General features: G+C 37.6%; 1 protein-coding gene, 1 non-coding gene and 1 pseudogene across 19 annotated transcripts in view; 1 reads left to right on the top strand and 2 right to left on the bottom strand.

The window, feature by feature from the left end:
* Positions 1-1,596: 1,596 nt before the first annotated feature.
* The window catches only part of VEZT (vezatin, adherens junctions transmembrane protein), an 81,674-nt gene continuing 62,308 nt past the window's right edge, over positions 1,597-20,962 (bottom strand). For 11 of the 18 annotated variants that reach the window (XM_009248103.4, XM_009248104.4, XM_024256016.3 and 8 more), the window contains 5 exon segments: positions 20,290-20,621; positions 15,081-15,274; positions 8,417-8,517; positions 6,529-6,736; positions 1,597-2,604 (listed from right to left, as the gene is read on the bottom strand). In XM_009248103.4, coding sequence (XP_009246378.3) covers positions 2,096-2,604; positions 6,529-6,736; positions 8,417-8,517; positions 15,081-15,274; positions 20,290-20,621 — 1,344 coding nt within the window. In that variant the 3' untranslated portion in view covers positions 1,597-2,095. 18 annotated transcript variants of the gene reach the window in all.
* LOC112135930 (U6 spliceosomal RNA) lies at positions 12,186-12,290 on the bottom strand. Its single transcript, XR_002917156.1, has one exon. It is a non-coding gene; the product is annotated as a U6 spliceosomal RNA (small nuclear RNA).
* LOC112135766 (chromobox protein homolog 3-like) lies at positions 16,131-16,646 on the top strand (annotated as a pseudogene).

Here is a 20,962-nt window from a genome sequence, read left to right as displayed (position 1 = left end):
CATAAACATTACCTATAGCTCATTCCAAAAGGACCAACTAAGAATCACTGGGAGTATGGTCTAAAATTTGCATTTCAAAAATAAGACTTTATTTATTTTGATGTAGTTACCCCACTAATACAACCGAGAACCACTGACTTCAAACATTATGAGAGAAAATTACTCCAGGAATTTTTGCAGAGAAGATAATACTTTTATCTTGAAAATATTTTAAATATTTTAAAAGATGGACACTACACAAAAGAGCAAATATTCAAATAAAGCTGCAAGATCTTTATGTCATAATTTCAACAAGTAGAGTTTTCACTGGATTATGTAACAAGTAGTGAAGTAAATAGATCAGACTGAAAGACTGGAAATTCTCGATTAAAATTATTTAGTCTTTCAAAATTAAAAGGTATCACCTTAGAGAACACTGAATAAAACTGATACAATTTTATGAAGATATTTCCCCCAAACTGGTGTAATAAAAATAACATACAATAAAAGAATTAAAAATTATTAAACTCTAATTCTTCCTGTGTAAGGTTATAGGTTGAGAGAGAACCAAGTTTTTCCATAATTGCTTCTTCTAAATCCAAAGAAAAATGAAGTTGGTAAACGAAATAAGTGATTTAAATAAGAAAGTAAACCCTAAGTATTATTGAATAATTTAACAGTTATAACACACAAAGATTTTTAGAATTGAAATTTAGCTATTTCTAAGTAGTAAAGAGAGGCCCAACCTAAGGTATTGCTCCTAAGAGGTTAATTATAGATGAGTTCCAGGATTTTGGCAAAAAGGCAAAATCACTTACAGTACAATAATCTTTACTGTTTATATAAAGCAGAACCAAGTTTTTTTCTCAGGTTAAAAAGTAAATTTCCTTAGATTCCTGAAAGAAAAAAAATCCCCTTCAGTATAAGTAAATTTACTCACTAAAAGTGATAAGTTACAGGAATTTGAATGTGTTTCTTTACTCTAAAGACAATCTAGATTCATCATGCAATTTCCTTTCTAGGACAGCAACATAATTTGAGTTATTCCTACATTTCCCCCAAATAATGTCTATAGAACTATGTTATTGCATAGGAGCTACAGGTTTCAAAACTGTATACGCTGAAAATAATTACTCTTTGAAAATGCAATCACAACACAAAACAGGTAAGACTGGCCAATTTGAAAAGCAGTTTTTGTTAAGAGGTAGTTTGTAAATGAAATACTAACGAGACAAGGATGCTTTCCAGGAGGCTGACAGGATGTTTCCTGAATCTCATTAAGGTGGACAGGGCTAGAAAACAGCAGGATTGTGACCTGTTTGTGTTAATGGCACCCAATTATCCAAGGTAAAGTGATACAAGGAATGTTTTTCTGCTTGCTAAATTGGGGGTGGGGCCTTGGAGTACAGAAATCCCACTTTGACATCATCACTTTCAATTGCAAAAGGAAAGGTGAAAGTGTAATTCTAAAAAATGGTACAATATTTTTCTTTTAAAGATCACTAGGACATCTTAAAATTAACTACTAAATACACACACGAACAAAGAAACATAAGAAATGTCATAACCCACGCACTGTTGAAACTATTTTTAGTTCCAAACCCCAGCACACATCAATTGTATCAATTAATTTTTTTATTCAGAACCTGGATCTTTAAGACTGGTATAAACAAAAATAAAATACAAACAACTTGTTATTAACATAATAGCTGCAGTTATTAACTGCAAGAATACAGTAAAAAGGAGTCATACTAAATGTTAATGTTCTTGCAACAGAATTTTCCCAATCACCTTATGGTAGCAAATTCTGGCAAGAAATGATAATTCATTTCTTATTAAAAATACTTAAAGAATTTCCAAGATTGATCAGTTGTGCCACAAATAAAACAGCAGTTTATTCAAAAGAGCCCTTACCTTTCTCTTATTTTCCTAAAAGATCTGCCATTTACAGGTAACTATTAATTTCAGATCAGTTATTCAAACCAGGGTTCTTCCTGTAAATCCACATCTTAGCTTTATATATAGTAAACTTACACTCATATTCCCTTTCCAGTCTTGAAGCTAAACACTTTTGCAAAAGGAACAATCTAATATCACTTCATATGAATCTTGGTTCTTACTTTTCTTCTATCTTATTTTTATTTTCTTCTATTATTTGTTCTTCCTCCTCATCACCAAAAGTCTGTTCCTGCATGGTGGTAAAGGAGAGAGATCTAGCAGCCACTTCTGCAGCAAGGCCAGCAGTGAAGGTAAAATCTGGTGACAGCTGTAGCCGTGCCAGCCTCTGCTTAATGGAGGGCTGTAATGAGTCCCTGGGAGTTGGAGGGGCAGTGGTCAGACCACTTCCATCTGCTTGCGGTTCATCTTCACTCTCACATTGGTAACACATTCTTTCTTCTGCTCCTTGGCGGAAGACTTCATTTGAAGAATTATCTTTATTTTTACCTTCTAGAGAGTTTTCACATAAATACTCAGTCCTACTTATTTCATTGTCTGTTGTGGTGGATTTACTACTTTCCTCTTCAGTATCATTTTTACTGACTTTTCCCATATCTGAATTCATTGATGGTTCTGAATTACTTATGGGTTCCACTGGGTCTACAGGAGACAAGGATTTCAACACGGCTTCAAATAAAAAAAAAGAAAAAAGAAAAAAAAATAACTAAGGACCTAGCAATGATTTAAACTTTTAATTCAAACTCTCAGTTTAAGTTTTTTCTTAAAAAGAACAATAAATAAATAAAAGCTAAATAAAACTTTCTAGTAAAATCAATGAAAATTTATCAATCCAGGAAACTTTATAAGAGAGAAAATGCTTAAGAAATGAAACGAGATGGGGATTTGATGAATGTTTTTATGACACCTCACATATTTTCTTATTTAAAATATTAAAGCAGTGGTTCTCAAAGTGTGTTCCCTGAACCAACATTATCAGTTATCACCTAGGAATTTGTTAAAAACGCAAATTCTTGGGCCTGATCCCAGACCTCCTGAAATGGAAACTCTGGGAGTAGGGACCAGCTATATTTTACAAGCCCTCATCTTGATTCTAATACACACTAGTTTGAGAAACATTGTATTAGGGAATGAGCAGCATGGTTTTCACTGATAATACGTCAGATAAAAGGCTTAAAGTAATCTAGATAATAATAATATCTTTCACATGTATACATATATATTTACAAGTTAAAACAGCATGGAAAAAAATGCAACATACAATGTAACTTACTTGCCAACCACCTAACAAAACCCTAATGAAAGTAAAGCCATAACTTCTACACATTTTGTAGTACCACAAAAAATACAAATGAAATAAAGTCTGCATTCAAGATCAACTATTGTACAAAATATAATACATAAATATAATATATATTCATACGGTAGAAGTTGTCCTTGCAAGGAAAATGCAGTTTTATTTAGCCCCTCTTGATGTTAGTAGGCAGTGGGTTGCTTGCTAGGCAGTCGCTCATCCCAGCATTAGGGGTTAGTACAATACAATATAGTATGAAGCATGACGGAAGGAAAAAAGTGCTTCTCGAAGAGCTGGCGTGTATTTAAAAAACGTTTTTGTAAAATGTGTCCACTTCCAGGAACCATCCCTAAGCTGCAGTAACTCCACTAGAGAAGCAGCAACAACAGAAAAAAAATGGCCACAGCAGGTTCCAGTGCAGACTTTCCCCCTCTAATTCCATGCGGACTTTACCCCTGTAGGCAGAGATGAAAACAGCTCTGGAAGATGTACTGAAATTTTTCATGGGAAAAGCATTCTATGGTATCAGCAGCTTTTTACTTATTTTCATAAACTAAAACAGCATTATGACCCTTTCCAATGTAAACTATATAAAAAACACATACCTGAAAAAGAGACACATTTCTCTCATTGATAAATCTTTTCCCATAATGTCAATAGCATAATTTTAAAGCTATATGAAGAAAACACTAAATAAAAAAGGATATAAGTTTATATACAATGCTATTTTCAATCTATGTACATTCTTAGTTTATAAATCTGTTAGCTCTTAAAGGAAGCAACATATATTAGAAGTTGGTTGATATTCACAATTATTACTAATTAAATGGGGTGGATATAATCTGAGTAATGAGAGGATCAATTGACAAGTGTGTCAGAATTTAAGCCTCGAGGCAGGTAGGAGGCTTTACATTTTGTCTCTTGATCTTTGTGCTAGGGATATAGCAGTAAACAGTGCCTGACATATAACAAGTACCTACTAACTACTTGTTGAATGAGTAATTTGCTGAATGAATGCTGTGGAATAATAAGACCCCTATTTAAGAAGACTGTAATTTTGTTACAGAGACAAACAAAACAAAACAAAACAAAACCCTGAACACATAGAAAACAATAGTGCCTAAAATTAATCTCTGATGTATGTAGGCCCAGTATATGAATGAACAGATTGCAGGAAATCAATCTGTTAATCATTTCCCTTCTCTGCTATATGCTTTGCGGTTCAAGACTTCCTTTATATTTCATCATAATGTCCCTCTAGTGTGAGGGTCTGTAGTGTTAGGAGAGATGGCAGAGTTGGAGCACTCAGAGAAGGATTCATGGAGAAGGAGAGACTAGTAGAGAGGACAGCTTGGTGGAGAAGGCAGAATTCTTGGTAAAAGGGTAAGCATGAATTATTATTATTATTATTATTATTATTATTATTATTTTATTTTATTTTTTTTTTTTTTTGAGACAGAGTCTCACCCTGTCGCCCAGGCTGGAGTGCAGTGGCGTGATCTCGGCTCACTGCAACCTCCGCGTCCCAGGTTCAAGCGATTCTCCTGCCTCAGCCTCCAGAGTAGCTGGGATTACAGGTGTGCGCCATCACACCTGGCTAATTTTTGTATTTTTAATAGACAGGGGGTTTCGCCATGTTGGCCAGGCTGGTCTTGAACTCCTGACCTCAAGTGATCCACCTGCCTTGGCCTCCCAAAGTTTTGGAATTAGAGGCATGAGCCACAGTGCTTGGCCAGCATGAATTTTTTTCATGAATAAAAATAACACATTTGTGAACTGTAGTTCAATTTGATAAACATAAGATATCTATAGTAAAAACAGTAGAAAATATGATTGGATAGATGAATTCTTATGATGAAGAGGCTTGAAAACAGGAAAAAGAGTTTAGATTCAATACAATAAGAAAGGGAGCAACCACTATAGGTTTTAAGATAGAGAGCCATCATCAATGCAGTGTTGGAGAAAAATCTGCAAAGAGTTTGCAAGATAGCTTAGAAGAAAAAGGTACTGAAAATGGAAGTCAGCTAAGAAGCTATTTTAATGTACAAGGATCATCTAATGAGGACCTGGGCTATAAAGGGGGCCAATGGGAAGAAAGAGGAATGATAAAACCAAGAAATGTAGATCTGGACAGGAGAGAACATAGGGCTCCTGAGAGAAAAAAAAAAAGAGAACTGGAGGAACTTTCCAGAAGTATAGGTAATCTATGTACTTCTAGTGAGGAGGGAAAAGCAAGGCAGTTGATTTTGAGGGTCCACACAGATACTCTAAAATAGAAGGGAAGTCACACTCTACCTACTTAGAAATCATAGGCATTAATTCAACTAAAAATTAGCTAGGTTGATATTGTCAGGTATTAAGCTTCCCCTGATTCCTTCCCTGTCTCCCATGAAGTTTGGCTTAAGAAAAGAAGGGTGAGAAACAGATAGGAATGTAAGGCTTTTGTATTACCAGCTATCCCACTCTGCTGAAATCAGAGTATGGGGAGTACGCCCACAGGCACCCCCCTCCCTTCCCATCTACTAAAGTGCTCAAACCACTTAAATAACGCTAATGATGTGGCTCACTGGTCTAGGTTTTAATTCTTTTTTTTTCTTTCCTTTTCTTTCTTTTTTTTTCTTTTTGAGATGGAGTCTCCCTCTGTTGCCCAGGCTGGAGTGCAGTGGCGTGTCTCAGCTCACTGAAACCTCTGCCTTCCGGGTTCAAGTGATTCTCCTGCCTCAGCCTCTCGAGTAGCTGGGACTACAGGCACGCGCCACCATGCCTGGTTAATTTTTGTATTTTTAGTAGAGACGGGGTTTCGCCATGTTGGCCAGGCTGGTCTTGAACTCCTGACCTCAAATGATCCACCCGCCTCAGCTTCCCAACGTGCTGATATTACAGGCATGTGCCGCTGCGCCTGGGCCATTTTTTTCAATGTGAACACAGTTATTAATTTTGTGCTTCACTGAGGTATTTTTAAATATTTTAACATATGGACAACAGAGTTGAGAATCTCAAATTCACTAAATTTGAAAATAACACTTAAAATATCCCAAATTATTCAACTCACTGCCCATCCTAAAACAAATTTACTAAAAAATTAAATAACTGATAAAAAAGTATGACTTCATATTTCCAATGTGGTTACATTCCTACTCTTTTATTAATCAAATTCATTTAGCATCTAGAAGAAAAAGTACTATCCATACTGGTGGACCCTTATAAACCCCAAGAATTCTTCAGCTAAAATAACACTCATGGTTCAAGAAAGAATCCCCTACATTGAAATAATCTGTTACTTTAAAGTCAGTGCTTACCATGATCACTAAATAGAAGTTGCTTCCACTTCTGCCTTTCTGCCTCTGAAGCTTTAAATCCCAGCACAGATTTTAATTCTTGGAGCACCCTCTTGGATTCTTCATGCTCAAGCTTCTGTCTCTCTTTGTCTTCTTGAGACAAGTAATAAAAATCATCCTTTCTGAAATCACTATCAATATCTATATCATCTACATAAGCTTCTAATTCCTGAAAATGAATAGAAGAAAAAGCACTTTACTTGAAGCAGACAATTCTCTAGTAAGCATTCATTTACTTGGCACTTACTTATCTCTGAGATTAAAAAAAAAGGACTTGCATTTGGCACAGGTCATTAAAGCAGAGCTAGGAAAAGAAAAAAGCAAATATATACCTATGGATAAATCGAAATCTTCAAAAACAACCTAACAGTTGATACTAAAAAGCATTGTGGATAAAAACAAGTTTAACAACTTCAGTAGTTATTTTTCTACTCTGGTAACATACCATACACTTAGCATTACAGCCATTAGCTATATCAAAACCAATCAAAATTAGAAAGGCTGGCAGTTTGGGGAGGTGGTCAGGCGTGTTTGTTTTCTTGTGGTTCTTTTGGATTTCCCAGGAAGTTTGAACACTCTTCCTAGGATTAGGGAACACCCCACCTTATGGTTCTCCCTATCGCTAAGACAGAGAGGGTAGGATGCTTGCTTACCCAAGCAGTATCCTTACAGTATAGGCTCAGGTAAATGACCTGGGATCCTCTAATCGACGTACCTGCATCAGATCGGACTTAGAAGTTTGTGATAAAAGAAGCAGGCACCAGCCAGGCGCGGTGGCTCATGCCTATAATCCCAGCACTTTGGGAGGCCGAGGCAGGCGGATCACAAGGTCAGGAGTTCAAGACCAGCCTGGCCAAGATGGTGAAACCCTGTCTCCACTAAAAACTACAAAAATTAGCTGGGCACGGTGGCAGGCACCTGTAATCCCAGCTACTCAGGAGGCTGAGGCAGGAGAATCGCTTGAACCTGGGCAAGAGAGGTTGCAGTGAGCCGAGATCGTGCCCCTGCACTCCAGCCTGGGCCACAGAGTGAGACTCGGTCTCAAATAAAAAATAAGCAAGCGCTTTGAAAAATCCATTCTGGCAGGATGTTGCAGATATGTTTCTTGAGGTAGCACTTCTGGAGGTAATTTTTACTATTCAGCATTGACGAAGCAAGGGGCAATGTCTCCACCCATTAACTTAGCAATGATATCTCCATTGCAACAATTCTTTTGAGTGATTTGGCTGTTTACCCCAGCCTCATTCAAGCCTGCTTATCTGGCTCTCTGAAATATTCTGTAAGCTACCTAAAAGTTTAAATAAAGTATCTGTCTGTTAAACTAACTAGGGTTGGTTTCCATTTGCAATTAAGAATACTGAATAGTAACTTGTTATGCAATATACACGGAAAAAAAAATACTGAATAGATAATATGACCTAAGGAAAAGAGGTTTTCCTTAGAATGAACAAAAGTAATCTTTGACAATATCCAATGCAATCATTAAAAAATTGTTTTTAAAAGTGAGATATATCATAGTACATGCAGTCAAGTGCACAGGATTTTTACATATGCACACATACCAGTAACAGCTACTCAGATCAAGATAAAAACAATTCCAGCATCCCAAAAGGTAGCTTTGCCAATGTACTAATTTTCAATGTGTTCAATCACTTTTGAAAGCCACTCAGATATGGACAATTAGATATAAATAACAACCAAAAAAAAGTCTGCTGGCGGATTCAATGAATTCAGAGTTAAGCACTAAGAACTAATGATTTGATATAAATTCAATATATTATGTTGTAATTTTGAAGCTCATTAGAAACAGAAATCCAACAAGGGAAAGAACAGTAATTTTCACCCTTACCTGCTCCTCTGGGATTGGATCTTTGTCTGCAATGTGTAGAGTAGGCTGCTTCAAAGGTACTACTGTACAATGTGGGTTTTCACACGCTATTTCAGGCTTGCCTTTAAAAAACGGGAGTAGATGGGAATAAAGATAAGAAACAGACCACACAGAAATGAGTGAACATCTAATTAAAAACATCCTTGGGGCCAGGTGTGGTGGCTCATGCCTGTCATCCCAGCACTCTGGGAGGCTGAGGCGGGAGGATCGCTTGAGCCCAGGAGTTCAACACCAGCCTGGAAACAAAGTAAGACTCTGTCGCTACAAAAACTAAAATAAAAATCAGCTGGGCATGGTGGTGCACACCTGTAGTCCCAGCTACTTGGGAGGCTGAGGTGGGAGGATCGCTTGAGCTGGGGAGGTCAAGGCTACAGTGAGCAGTGACCACACCACTGCACTCCAGCCTGGGCAACACAGCTAGATCCTGTCTCCTCCAACCAAAAAAATCCTTGGTACTAATACTTTGTCAATTTCATAGTCCAACTTGTTCTAATAACTTTTTATTTGTAAAAAAATAAAGACATTAAAATGAAAAACAATAAATTAGTAGATTTACAACTTAACTTTAAATCTTTAAACTCTTAGAGAAGAGGACCTGCCCTTCTCTCTTCGCCTCACCACAGTATCTGGTACAAACCAGGTACTCTATAAGTACTTGTTGAACAAAATATTATCGTTCATATCATAGGAACAGTCTTAAGACAGACCATCACTCTTCTTTGCAAAATACAAACTTCAATCTTACCCTGAGGCTATTTTAACTCTCAGAGGTTGGAATTGGAAATGAATTCACAAGAAAATATCTTTTAAAGATCACCCAAGTGAGTTTAACTTTGATTAATTTTTAAAATTTGTGTTTGGTATTTAATGACAGGGTTACTTAGTCTCATATCCAGCTGGCTACCATTAATCACTACCTTTCTACTTAAAAAAAAGAAGTATGGTTTACACTAAAATCAGCAGTGTATGACTGCCTATTTCCTTACCTCCTAATGAAAGATTGAATTATAGTGTAGAAAAAAACAGCACAAATACCATTGTGGTAAACAAACAAAAAGTCTTACTATATTTTATTTTTTGTAATATGTAAAGTTTAATATCAATGTTTTAACAAAAAAAAAAGAAGTATGGTTTAAATTTGTTGATTTTTACTTTTCAAAAGTAACAATAGTTAAATGGTTAAAATAAAGAAGTATTTGGGAAATGTTACAAAAAATGACTGGTTAGTTCGTAGGCAAGATGGCAGAACGATGAATAAATTAATAGGAAGCACTAATGAGAGACAGAATAGCACAGTGGCTAAGAGCTGTAGAGTTAGTCACACCTGGGTTACATCCCCGCTTTTGCTGCTTTCTAGTTTAAATTATAGTTAACTGGCCGGGCACAGTGGCTCACACCTGTAATCCTAGCACTTTGGGAGGCCAAGGCAGGAGGATCATGAGGTCAGGAGTTCAAGACCAGCCTGACCAATATGGTGAAACCCCACCTCTACTAAAAACAGAAAAATCAGCCAGGCATGGTGGTATGTTCCTGAAATCCCAGCTACTCAGGAGGCTGAGGCAGAAGAATCACTTGAACCCGGGAGGTAGAAGTTGCAGTGAGCCGAGATTGCATTATTACACTCCAGCCTGGGCAACAGAGCAAGACTCTGTCTCAAAAAATAAAATAAAATAAAATAAAAGGCCACGTGCAGTGGCTCACACCTGTAATTCCAGCACTTTGGGAGGCTAAGGCGGGTGGATCACGAGGTCAAGAGTTCGAGACCAGCCTGGCTAATATGGTGAAACCCCGTCTCTAATAAAAATACAAAAATTAGCTGGGTATGGCGGCGTGTGCCTGTAGTCCCAGTTATTTGGGAGGCTGAGGCAGGAGAATTGCTTGAACCCGGGAGGCGGAGGTTGCAGTGAGGCGAAATAGCACCACTGCACTCCAGCCTAGGTGACAGAGTGAGACTCTGTCTCAAAAAAAAAAAAAAAAAAAAAAAAAAAAATTACAGTTATCTGTAGAACAGTGGTGAAAATAATAGTACTATCTTGTAAGATTAAAAAAGAATACATGAAAAGTGCCTGCTACAGATTACATGCTCAAAAACTGCCATTATTGCCTAATTAGCAGAACACAGATTTCATTACATCAATGCTGACACCATATATTGAGTTCTCTGAATGAAAAGAAAAAAAAACAAATAAATCCATAAGACTACTATTGATAGCAATAAACAGGTACATTAAACAGTGTGCTGGCAATCCAGCTCTAAACAAAACAAAACACCCAATTTGCAGCACTTCCTGATTTCCAGTTCCCATGGTGTAAATGCACCCACTGTGACCAATTTTAAGCTACCAATGATGTTAAAATGACTCACAAATTTCTGAATATTTAACAATCTTTGGAGAGCTAGCTCCAGCATGCAATTCATTTAACAAAAATCTAGCAAGAGGCCGGATGTGGTGGCTCAAGCCTGTAATCGAGCACTTTGGGAGGCTGATATGGGCTGATCACTTGAGGTTAGGAGTTGGAGACTAGCCTGGCCAACATGACGAAAACCCATCTTTACCAAAAAACAGAAAAACTAGCTGGGCGTGGTGGTCCATGGCTGTAGTTCCAGCTATTCGAGAGGCTGAGGCAGGAGGATCATTTGAACCCGGAATGCAGAGCTTGCAGTGAGCTGAAATAGCGCCAATGCACTCCACACACCAGCCTGCGCAAGACAGTGAGACTCTGTCTCAAAAACAAACAAACACAAAAAGCCTAAAACAATTTTAAAAACCCACCAGATTTTTAATTACATGCTTGCAGTAATAGCTTTTACAAACAGCACAGAAGGCTATAAAGTGAAAAAAGCTCCCTGAAGACCTTATCCCTCGATTCTACTGTCTGAAAGCAGGGGCTTGCGAAATCTGCCCCACTGCCTGTTCTTGTAAATAAATTTTTCCTAGAACACAGCCACACTCATTTAAGTATAGTCTATGGGTGCTTTCACATTACAACAGCAGAGTAAAGTAGTTGTAACAGACACCATATGGCCTGCAAGGCAGAAAATCTTTAGAGGAAAAAAATTGCAGACCCTTATCCCAGAGCAATGCTTCTCAAATTTCTCACACTTTAACGTGGATACAAATTACCACATCTTATTAAAATACAGGCAGATTTAAAGTCAGGGGTGCATTTGTAACAAGCTCTCATGTGATGCTTATATGCTAGTCTGGGGACCACTCTGAATAACAAGGCCCTAGAGGTAATAAATGTGAAGCATTTTAAAATAATGTGACACACACACATACACATGTGCACACGAATATATTTTTGAGACAGGGTCTCACTGTGTCACCAAGGCTGGAGTGCAGTTGTGCAATCATGGCTCACTGTAGCCTCTTCCTCCTGGGCTCAAACAATCTTTCCACTTCAGCCTCCCAAGTAATTTTTTTTGGTAGAGACGGGGTTTTGCCATGTTGCCCAAGCTGGTCTCAAACTACTGGGCTCAAGCGATCCTCCCTCCTTGGCCTCCCAAAGTGCTGAGATTATACGCATGAGCCACCGCACCTGGCCTGTGATATTTTTAACAATGGGAAACTTTATTAACTGGAGATTCTTTTCTATGGCAATCCTCGAGTAATGCCAAAGTTATAACCTATTCTCAATGATTTCCTGAGCTTACCACAATATATATGTAGATACATATGTGTATATATGTATATGTGTGTACATACATATTTATATGAATTCCATATAAAATATGGAATGATTCATGAATTTGTACATCCTTACACAAAGGACATGTTAATTTTCTCTGTATCATTCTAATTTCAATACATGTGCTGCCAAAGCCAAGTACTCTAATCTTGGTTTCTAAATGCCATTCTCTATTAAAAGGTTTTACAAGCCATTCCTCCCTCCATCTCCAATTCCTTGCAACTACTGATCTGTTTTCTGTTCCTTTGCCAACTTAAGAGTACCTCATAAGTGGAATGACATAGTATGTAGTGGTTTGAATGTGACATCTTTCACTTGGCATAATGTATCAGAGACTCATTCATCGTGTTGTATGCATTGGTAGTTCATTTTTTTTTGTTGCCAAGTAGTATTTCACTGTATGGATGGATGTAACAGCTTAGTCACATCTCAAAGCCTAGCTGCTTCTAGTTTCAGTTTATAAACAAAATATTTATGTATAGGCTTTTGTGTGAACATTAAGTTTTTATATTTCTTGGTTAAATATGTAGGAATGATACTACTGGGTCATAAGGTATATGCATTCATAGTGGTTAAAATTTTGATGAAGAAAGCACATTTATAAAACCTCAGAGTATTTCTTTACAAAATATCACGAAAGACTTTAAGGAAAAGGAGAATAAAGAGCATGACAACTGAACACCATGCACAATCTAGGTCTAGACATATAAAAAATATTGGGACAATCAGGGAAATCTGAATGGGTTCTGGGATAAAATGACAATATTATGGTTGGTGTTCATTTTCTGATTTTGATGGTATACTGTGGGTACACAGGAGAATGTTCCTGTTTTACAAAAATGCATACAGAAGTATTTAGGGGTAATGGGGCTTCAAGTCTACAACTTACTCTCAAATGGCTCAGAGTAACACCACCATCAAAAGAATTATACAGACATACAGATACTACATAGAAAGATAAGGCAATTGTGACAGAATGTCAACAACTAGGGAATATTGATGAAGGAGACTTTCAACTATTGCAACTTTTCTGTAAGTTTGAAATGATTTCAAAATAAGACCTTTTTTAAAAAAGATATGGCTAACTAAAGTACCTGCTTCTTAAAATATTCAAATGAACATTTTTTAATTTAAACCTGTGTAGTCATGGCCACTGTGAATTTTTTAGTGAAAAAAGTTTGTGAACTATTTGTGTCTTAATCCATATCATTATTATCTATAAGCAAAAGCCACACATACAGAAAATAATTAGAAAATGACTTAATTACCTACCCAATGAGGTGGAGAAAGTTTTCACAGTAATGGTTAACAATAGTGGATAAGTGATAGACTAAGATTCAACATCTCATAGTGTGCTAAAGGAGGGGTGAATGGGATGCATCTTTCTTTTCTTTTTTTTTTTTTTTTTTGAGACGGAGTCTTGCTCTGTCACCCAGGCTGGAGTGCAGTGGTACGATCTCAGCTCACTGCAAGCTCTACCTCCTGGGTTCACGCCATTCTTCTACCTCAGCCTCCCAAGTAGCTGCGACTACAGGCACCCGCCACCACGCCCGGCTAATTTTTTGTATTTTTAGTAGAGACAGGGTTTCATTGTGTTAGCCAGGATGGTCTCGATCTCCTGACCTCATGATCTACCCACCTCGGCCTCCCAAAGTGCTGGGATTACAGGCATGAGCCACTGGGCCTGGCCTTTTTTTTTTTTTTTTTTGAGAGACAGTGTCTTGCTCTGTCGCCCAGGCTGGAGTGCAGCAGTGGCGTGATCATAGCTCACTGCAGCCTCAAACTCTTGGGCTTAAGCAATCCTCCTGCCTCAGCCTCCTGAGAAACTGAGTAACAGCTACTCCCGTCACCGTGCCTGGCCAGGATGCATCTTTTAACAACCAAAGGTCTTCTGAGTGTTTCTATTTGTAGAAAATGCACACAAAAGCTCTAGATGTCATATCAGAAAGTTTAATATGCATAAGTATTTGCATATATCAGAGCTTCTTGGTAGATTTATCCTTTGGAGAAAAAATTATTCACAGTTTACATTTGAGATATTAAGAAAACCTATGGGTAATGTATCAGTAATTAGCATGTTAATATTTCCTTTGGAGAAAGTGAATACTTTTACTATCTAAGGATTTGTTCAAGCTTGTTTAAGACATTAAGGAAATTATTACAAATCTAGCTGTAAACACAAAAATAACAGGATGGTAAAGCATTAATTATCTTTAGCAACAATGCAAATTCTACGCCTAAGTCTGAGTAACCTCATAATAAAGATCCAAGAGATAAATATGGTACTGATTTGCAGCACAGTTTTCAAAAATTGATATGCCAAACATTGAAAAATGAAACCAGTGAAGTAAAAACAAGCATAAAATCGGAGTCACATAAAAGCAGCTAGGTGGAAAAATCTCAACACTATATATATATTTTTTTACCTAGTATCACAAAGCAATCTGACATATTATTAAATAATGACACAATGTCTTTAGATCTTAGTACTAAATATGCAGTGCCACTAATTATATCATTTGTATATTATTTTTGAATGACTGAAGTAAGTATTTTATCTTAAAAGAAAAACTCAAGTTCCTAGCCACAGACTATCAAACTCATTCTTTTATTATCCTAACTGAAAAAGAGTTTCTGGAAGTTCTAATAATAGAAAAATACTTTTAAAATTTATTCTGTCATTTCAGTTTTTTTAAAAAAGAGATCTGATTCACTGAACTTTCAAATCGTATTCATTTTTAATTTACAAAATGAGAGCCAAGAATTGTATTCAGTGTCACTTTGTACATATAAATTCAACATTAAGAAAAGTAAACTAAGACATTTTGAAGCTAGTTTCATCATAAAGACAAGAAGTCCACCTAATAAAATCCTACCAGAGTGGAATAAGCATGTCTGATAAGCATATGGCAAAGAAATCTCTCACAGGTACCTTTTTTATCTGTATTTCTTCGTAGCAGTTTGTCGACCTGAGAAATGGCCTCTTCCCAGCAATTGTTGCTTGCTTGAACGTGGGGCTGAATCAACTTTAATTTCTGTTCTAGGATGGGATAAGCCTCTGACACTAGTTCTTGTGTTTCTTTAGTACAAACAAGCTTTTCGAGTTCATCTTCAAGAATTATTACCCTGAGTCATAAAGAAAAACAGAAACAGATTTCTATAATATGAAATGAAAAACTTAAAATTTACGAGGCTTATTTTAAAATAAGCTTAAATCCCAGCACTTTGGGAGGCCAAGGCAGGTGAATGGCTTGAGCTCAGGGGTTCAAAACCAGCTTAGGCAACATGGTGAAACCCCATTTTCACCAAAAACACAAAAAATTAGCTGGGCACGGTAGCATGTGCCTAAGGCTGAGGTGGGAGGACTGCTTGAGCCTGGGAGGTAGAGGTTGCAGTGAGCTGCGATAGCGCCACTGCACTTCAGCCTGGGGGACAGAGTGAAATCCCATCTCAATTAAAAGAAAAAAAAGAAAAAAGGCTTATAAGATGAAAAAAGTTCTGGAGTTGGACAGTGGTAATGGCTACACAACAATGTGTATACACTTAATGCCACTGAACTGTACATTTTAAAATGATTAAATGATAAATTTTGTTATGTATACTTTGCCACAATTTTTTAAAAAGCATATAAAGAGTATTAAATATTTATTCAACAAATATTTCTTGCATACATACTAGGCATTTTATGGGCTAAAAAGAAAAATTAAACTCATCTGCTATTTATAAGAAATAACAAGTGATAATTACACATATATGTAAGTAAAATACAATATCCACTGCCCCTCCCTACCCCACCCCACCCCCACTTCCCCTGCCAACAACAGCTCCCTGGCTCCCTCCCCACTTGGATGTGGCTCGAGCTGGTGACACACAAGACTGGAGACACCACAGACCCACGACGTGGAGCAGCTTGGAGGCAGTGAATAATAGCTCTTCAGGTCTGCAATAAAAAATGGCCTCCAACAAAACCACATTGCAAAACATGGGAAAGAAACAGAATGGAAAAGTAAAAAAGTTGAAGAGGCAGAGCCTGAAGAATTTATGGTGGAAAATGTACTAGATAGACATGTAGGGAATGGGAAAGTGGAATATTTCCTGAAGGGATTTACAGATGCTGACAATACTTTGGAACCTGAAGAAAAATTTAAATTGTCCAGAGTTAATTGAAGCATTTCTTAATTCTCAAAAAGCTGGTGAAGAAAAAGATGGTACAAAAAGAAAATATTTATCTGACAGTGAATCTGATGACAGCAAGTCAAAGAAGAAAAGAGATGCTGCTGACAAACCAAGAGGATTTGCCAGAGGTCTTGGTCCTGAAAGAATAACTGGTGCCACAGACGGCAGTGAAGAATTGATGTTGCTCATGAAGTGGAAGGATTCAGATGAGGCAGACTTGGTGCTGGCACAAAAGGCAAATATGAAGTGTCCTCAAATTGTAATTGCTTTTTATGAAGAAAGACTAACTTGGCATTCTTGTTACATACACACATATATATGAAATTTGCAGTCAGGTGCGGTGGCTCACACCTGTAATCCCAGCACTTTGGGAGGCCAAGGTGGGTGGATCACCTGAGGTCAGGAGTTCGAGATCAGCCTGGCCAATATGGTGAAACTCCGTCTCTACAAAAATAGAAAAATTAGCTGGGCATGGTGGCAAGTGCCTGTGATCCCAGCTACTCAGGAGGCCAAGGCAGAGGAATCGCTTGAATCTGGGAGGCAGAGGTTGCAGTGAGGCGAGATCACGCCACTGCACTCCAGCCTGGGCAACAGAGTGACAGACTCCATCTCAAAAAAAAAAAAAAAAAAAAAAAAAAAAAGAAGGGGTGTGGGGGAGCGTCTTGGTTTTTTATTTACTAGTGGGACAAAATAACTACATTCTAATGAAAATCAAGTTTTATATGCTCATTTTGAAAGCAGTGTTGGAAGAGTTGCTGGGTTTTTCTTTTTTGCATCAATAGCACTGGTTACTTTGAATAAATAAATAAAAGTTTTCTGTAGTTGCTTCCTTTTTCAGAAAAGAAAAAGACTACAATATCATAAATAATTAGAACTATCATTTTATTTCCATTTTACAGATAATAAGGAATTAGGCCCAGAGAGTTGGGGAAACTTGCCTAGAGTCACAAAGCTAGTAAGATGTAAAACTGGGCTGAATACAGGCACAAAAGGATAATACCACAGAGAGACAGTGTTATGAGAAATCAGAAGAAGGGAAAATTACTACCAACTGTGAGGACAGATGGGAACAACTAAGGAAGAGATATTTTTGAGGCAGCATTGAAGGATGGATAAAATTTGGGCCCATATACAAAAGGTGAGGAAGGTTGTTCTTTTTATTTTTTATTTTTTTTTTGAGACAGGGTCTCACTCTGTCACCCAGGCTAGAGTGCAGTGGTGTGATTTCAGCTCACTGCAACCTCAACCTCCAGGGGTCAGGTGATCCTCCCACCTCAGCCTCCCAAGTAGCTGGGACTACAGGCATGTACCACCATGACTGGCTAATTTTTGTATTTTTTTGTAGAGATAAGGGTTTCCCATGTTGCTCAGGCTGGTCTCAGCTCCTGGGCTCCAGCGATCTGCTCTACTTGGCCTCCCAAAGTATCAGGATTACAGGCGTTAGCCATTGCGCCTGGCCGGAAGCTTGTTCTGTTAGGTTGGTACAAAAGTAATTCAGGTTTTTGCCATTACTTTTTTTTTTTGAGATAGTCTCACTCTGTCGCCCAGGCTGGAGTGCAGTGGTGTGATCTCGGCTCACTGAAAGCTCCGCCTCCTGGGTTCACACCATTCTCCTGCCTCAGCCTCCCGAGTAGCTGGGACTACAGGCTAGCTGGAACTACAGGTGCCCACCACCACGCCCAGCTAATTTTTTTGTATTTTTAGTAGAGACGGGGTTTCACCATGTTAGCCAGGACGGTCTTGATCTCCTGACCTTGTGATCCTAGGCCTTTAAAGTGGAATATTCTGTACATGCTAATGTCTCTCACCTTTCTAAGTATTTTCACTAGAAAGTACACCAGTCACAAACCATCATATCCCAAAGTGCTGGGATTACAGGCGTGAGCCACCTCGCCTGGCCTGCCCTTACTTTTAATGGCAAAAATTGCAATTACTTTTGCACCAACCTATAGAAGGACCATGGGAAAAGGCATTTATAAAGTTTGGCTGGACTGAAAGGAATGAGAAATAAAGATAGAAACAGACTGTAGTCAGGTTATGACAAACCCTTCTATAGTATGTTTTGTAAGGACTTTAGTTTGAGCTGCTATGACTCTGAAACCAGTCAAGATTTTCAGTGAAGTGAGAAAGCAAATACATGCCTCAGTAACATTAATCTAGCCATACACACCCTGGAGGTGGGGAGAACAGTTAGAGATTAATGCCCTAGTGTAGGGAAGAGACAATATGGTTCCATACCAAGGCACTGAGAGTGGGAACAGCAAAGAACACAAGGGGGAGAGGAGTGAAACACAAAAAGAGCATTCTAAAATATGAAACACAAAACAATTATTTAGTTAACAATTTAAAAAGTTGTATGTAGCAGCACTACAGAGCAAATTGGATATGATGGTTTGTGACTGGTGTACTTTCTAGTGAAAATACTTAGAAAGGTGAGAGACATTAGCATGTATAGAATATTCCACTTTAAAACAGGACAAAAACTTCCCATGCATAATCCACAATTCCTGCTTATGGTACAAAGCTCCTCTTTTTTGTGTTCATGTCTACCTTGTGTAGCACTCTTTCTTCCCTGAGCCATCTTCCTTCACTCAAATGCATTCTAATATGCGCCGTATTATTTCTGATTCTATTGCCAAAACTTATTTCTTCAGAGGCTCTGGCTTTGCCTACAATCTGTCCACTGAAATCTTATTTTCCTTTGAGGACAATCCAACCTTTGCCACCCACTCAAGTGGAGATGGCCTTATCGCCCAGTTCCCTGTAGGGGGCAGGGCAAAGAGCCTCGTTAGCATTTACCTGCTTTCTTAGAACAGCAGATATAGATCACTGGAATACCCTGAGTTCATAGTGTCTTCATTTTTCCTATGCCATAATCTTTATATCAGCCTTATTATCAAGCCTTATATCAAGCCCATCTCAGGCCTTGAACTGATGGGTAAAAATTTAGCTTCTCAAAATGTCTTTCTGACTTTAAGTTCCTATACTTATATCTCTTATCCTCCCTAATTCCAGTGAAACTAGCCTTTTGATTTTGCTGATATGTCAAGTCCTTTTGACCCATTCTTATTTACATAATTAAATACTGCCTTCCCCATTCCACTTCTTGCCTTGTGTCCCAGGGTCAAGTACATGAACTACAATCTTGTCAGCTCTTTAAATTCCTAGGACCTTCCTGATTACCAACACAACATGAACCCAACCATTCATTTGATCCAGTCCTACACGATGAATATTTAACTGTTAGAGAAAAATTTCACTGGAAATGACTGTATTCAATTAAATGCCTTGATTCAATTTTTAAACTTGAAAACTTCCATGTACAAATATGTGAAAATAGTATTTTCAGCTGATAAAGGTATACCAAAGTGGGACATAAAAATTTAGGAATTAAGGTAGAGTACCAACAATTTCATGGAAGGTAGGAAATGAACAAATATAAACTCTAGACTCTACATTTTGCTTTTCGACTGGGACCACAAAGCTTGTCCTGTGATACAAAAAAATTTCCAGATCTGCTGTAATTTATTTAGAAAAATAGCAATATGTTACTCTTCTACTATATATAACATATATACTGTTCCAGTACTGGTAGATATTTCTATTGGACTGCGGGTTCCAGTTTAAGAGCACTACCTTAAGAGAGTTAAAAGAAACTCATTCTTTATAACCATCTCCATTTCAGCTCACAAAGAGAATGAACAACAGCTGCTTTTAGCCTACCTTTCCAAGTTTTCTGTTGAACTAGGGAAAAGTAAAAACTATAAATAATAACTCCCTCAAGTTATAGTACTTACAATTTTTTTTTTTTTTTTGGCTATATTTGTAGCTATAAATCACCCTTCATGCTCATGCCTCAATTTTGTTTCTTTTTTCTAGGTAGGACACAAGCCAACAACCACAATGGTACATGAATGAAGCTTGCTAATCACCGAGATCTTTCTTGGTATAATTTCTAAACTTACTCATTCAGTAATGCTTTCAGATGGAGCTGCAAGCTACGCACTGCTGTGTGAACATTATTCAGTTCTCTTGACTTCTGTTGAGTTTTGGATAAACACTGCGGTACTGACTGGTGCTGAGTTTCAAAGTATCTATAGAACTCATAGCTGCGCTTAAGCTCTTCCAAACAGGCAGAATGAGCATGAGGTAGACCTTGAGTCACATCAGATAAGATACAATGAGGCAGAAGTGCTGGAGTAAGTAAGGGCCCAGGAGGTGAATTGGTTGTAGAAAGTAATAGGGCTAACCGTCTGAAGAACTCTGAACTCTGTGCCACCCAGAGTTGGAACAAAACCTAAAGAAAAAAGAAAAAAGGACTAGATCAATAACAAATATTGGTCAGTGTTCAAAACAAATGATAAATTTGTTTATCTTAACTTCTGGTTTAAATTTTGCACTTTATCCTAAATAATAAATATAGCTGAGCTTAAACTACCTTAAGATTAGCCAAGAATATGATTTCAAATTATGTATGTGGGAACCTCTGATTCCAATACAGCAGGTAACATCAATATATAATTTACTACAGTTCTGCCCTAGATGGGAAGTGTTGATGGAATGAGATACTTTAGTAAAAGTGAATCTTCACTCATTATTTAAAAAAAAATTTCACATAGGAGAAAAGAAGACAGTACG

The sequence above is a fragment of the Pongo abelii genome, chromosome 10 (genome assembly GCF_028885655.2).
Source record: "Pongo abelii isolate AG06213 chromosome 10, NHGRI_mPonAbe1-v2.0_pri, whole genome shotgun sequence".
In the NCBI taxonomy this organism is placed as follows: Eukaryota; Metazoa; Chordata; class Mammalia; order Primates; family Hominidae; genus Pongo; species Pongo abelii.
This window is presented reverse-complemented; position numbering and strand designations above follow the sequence as displayed.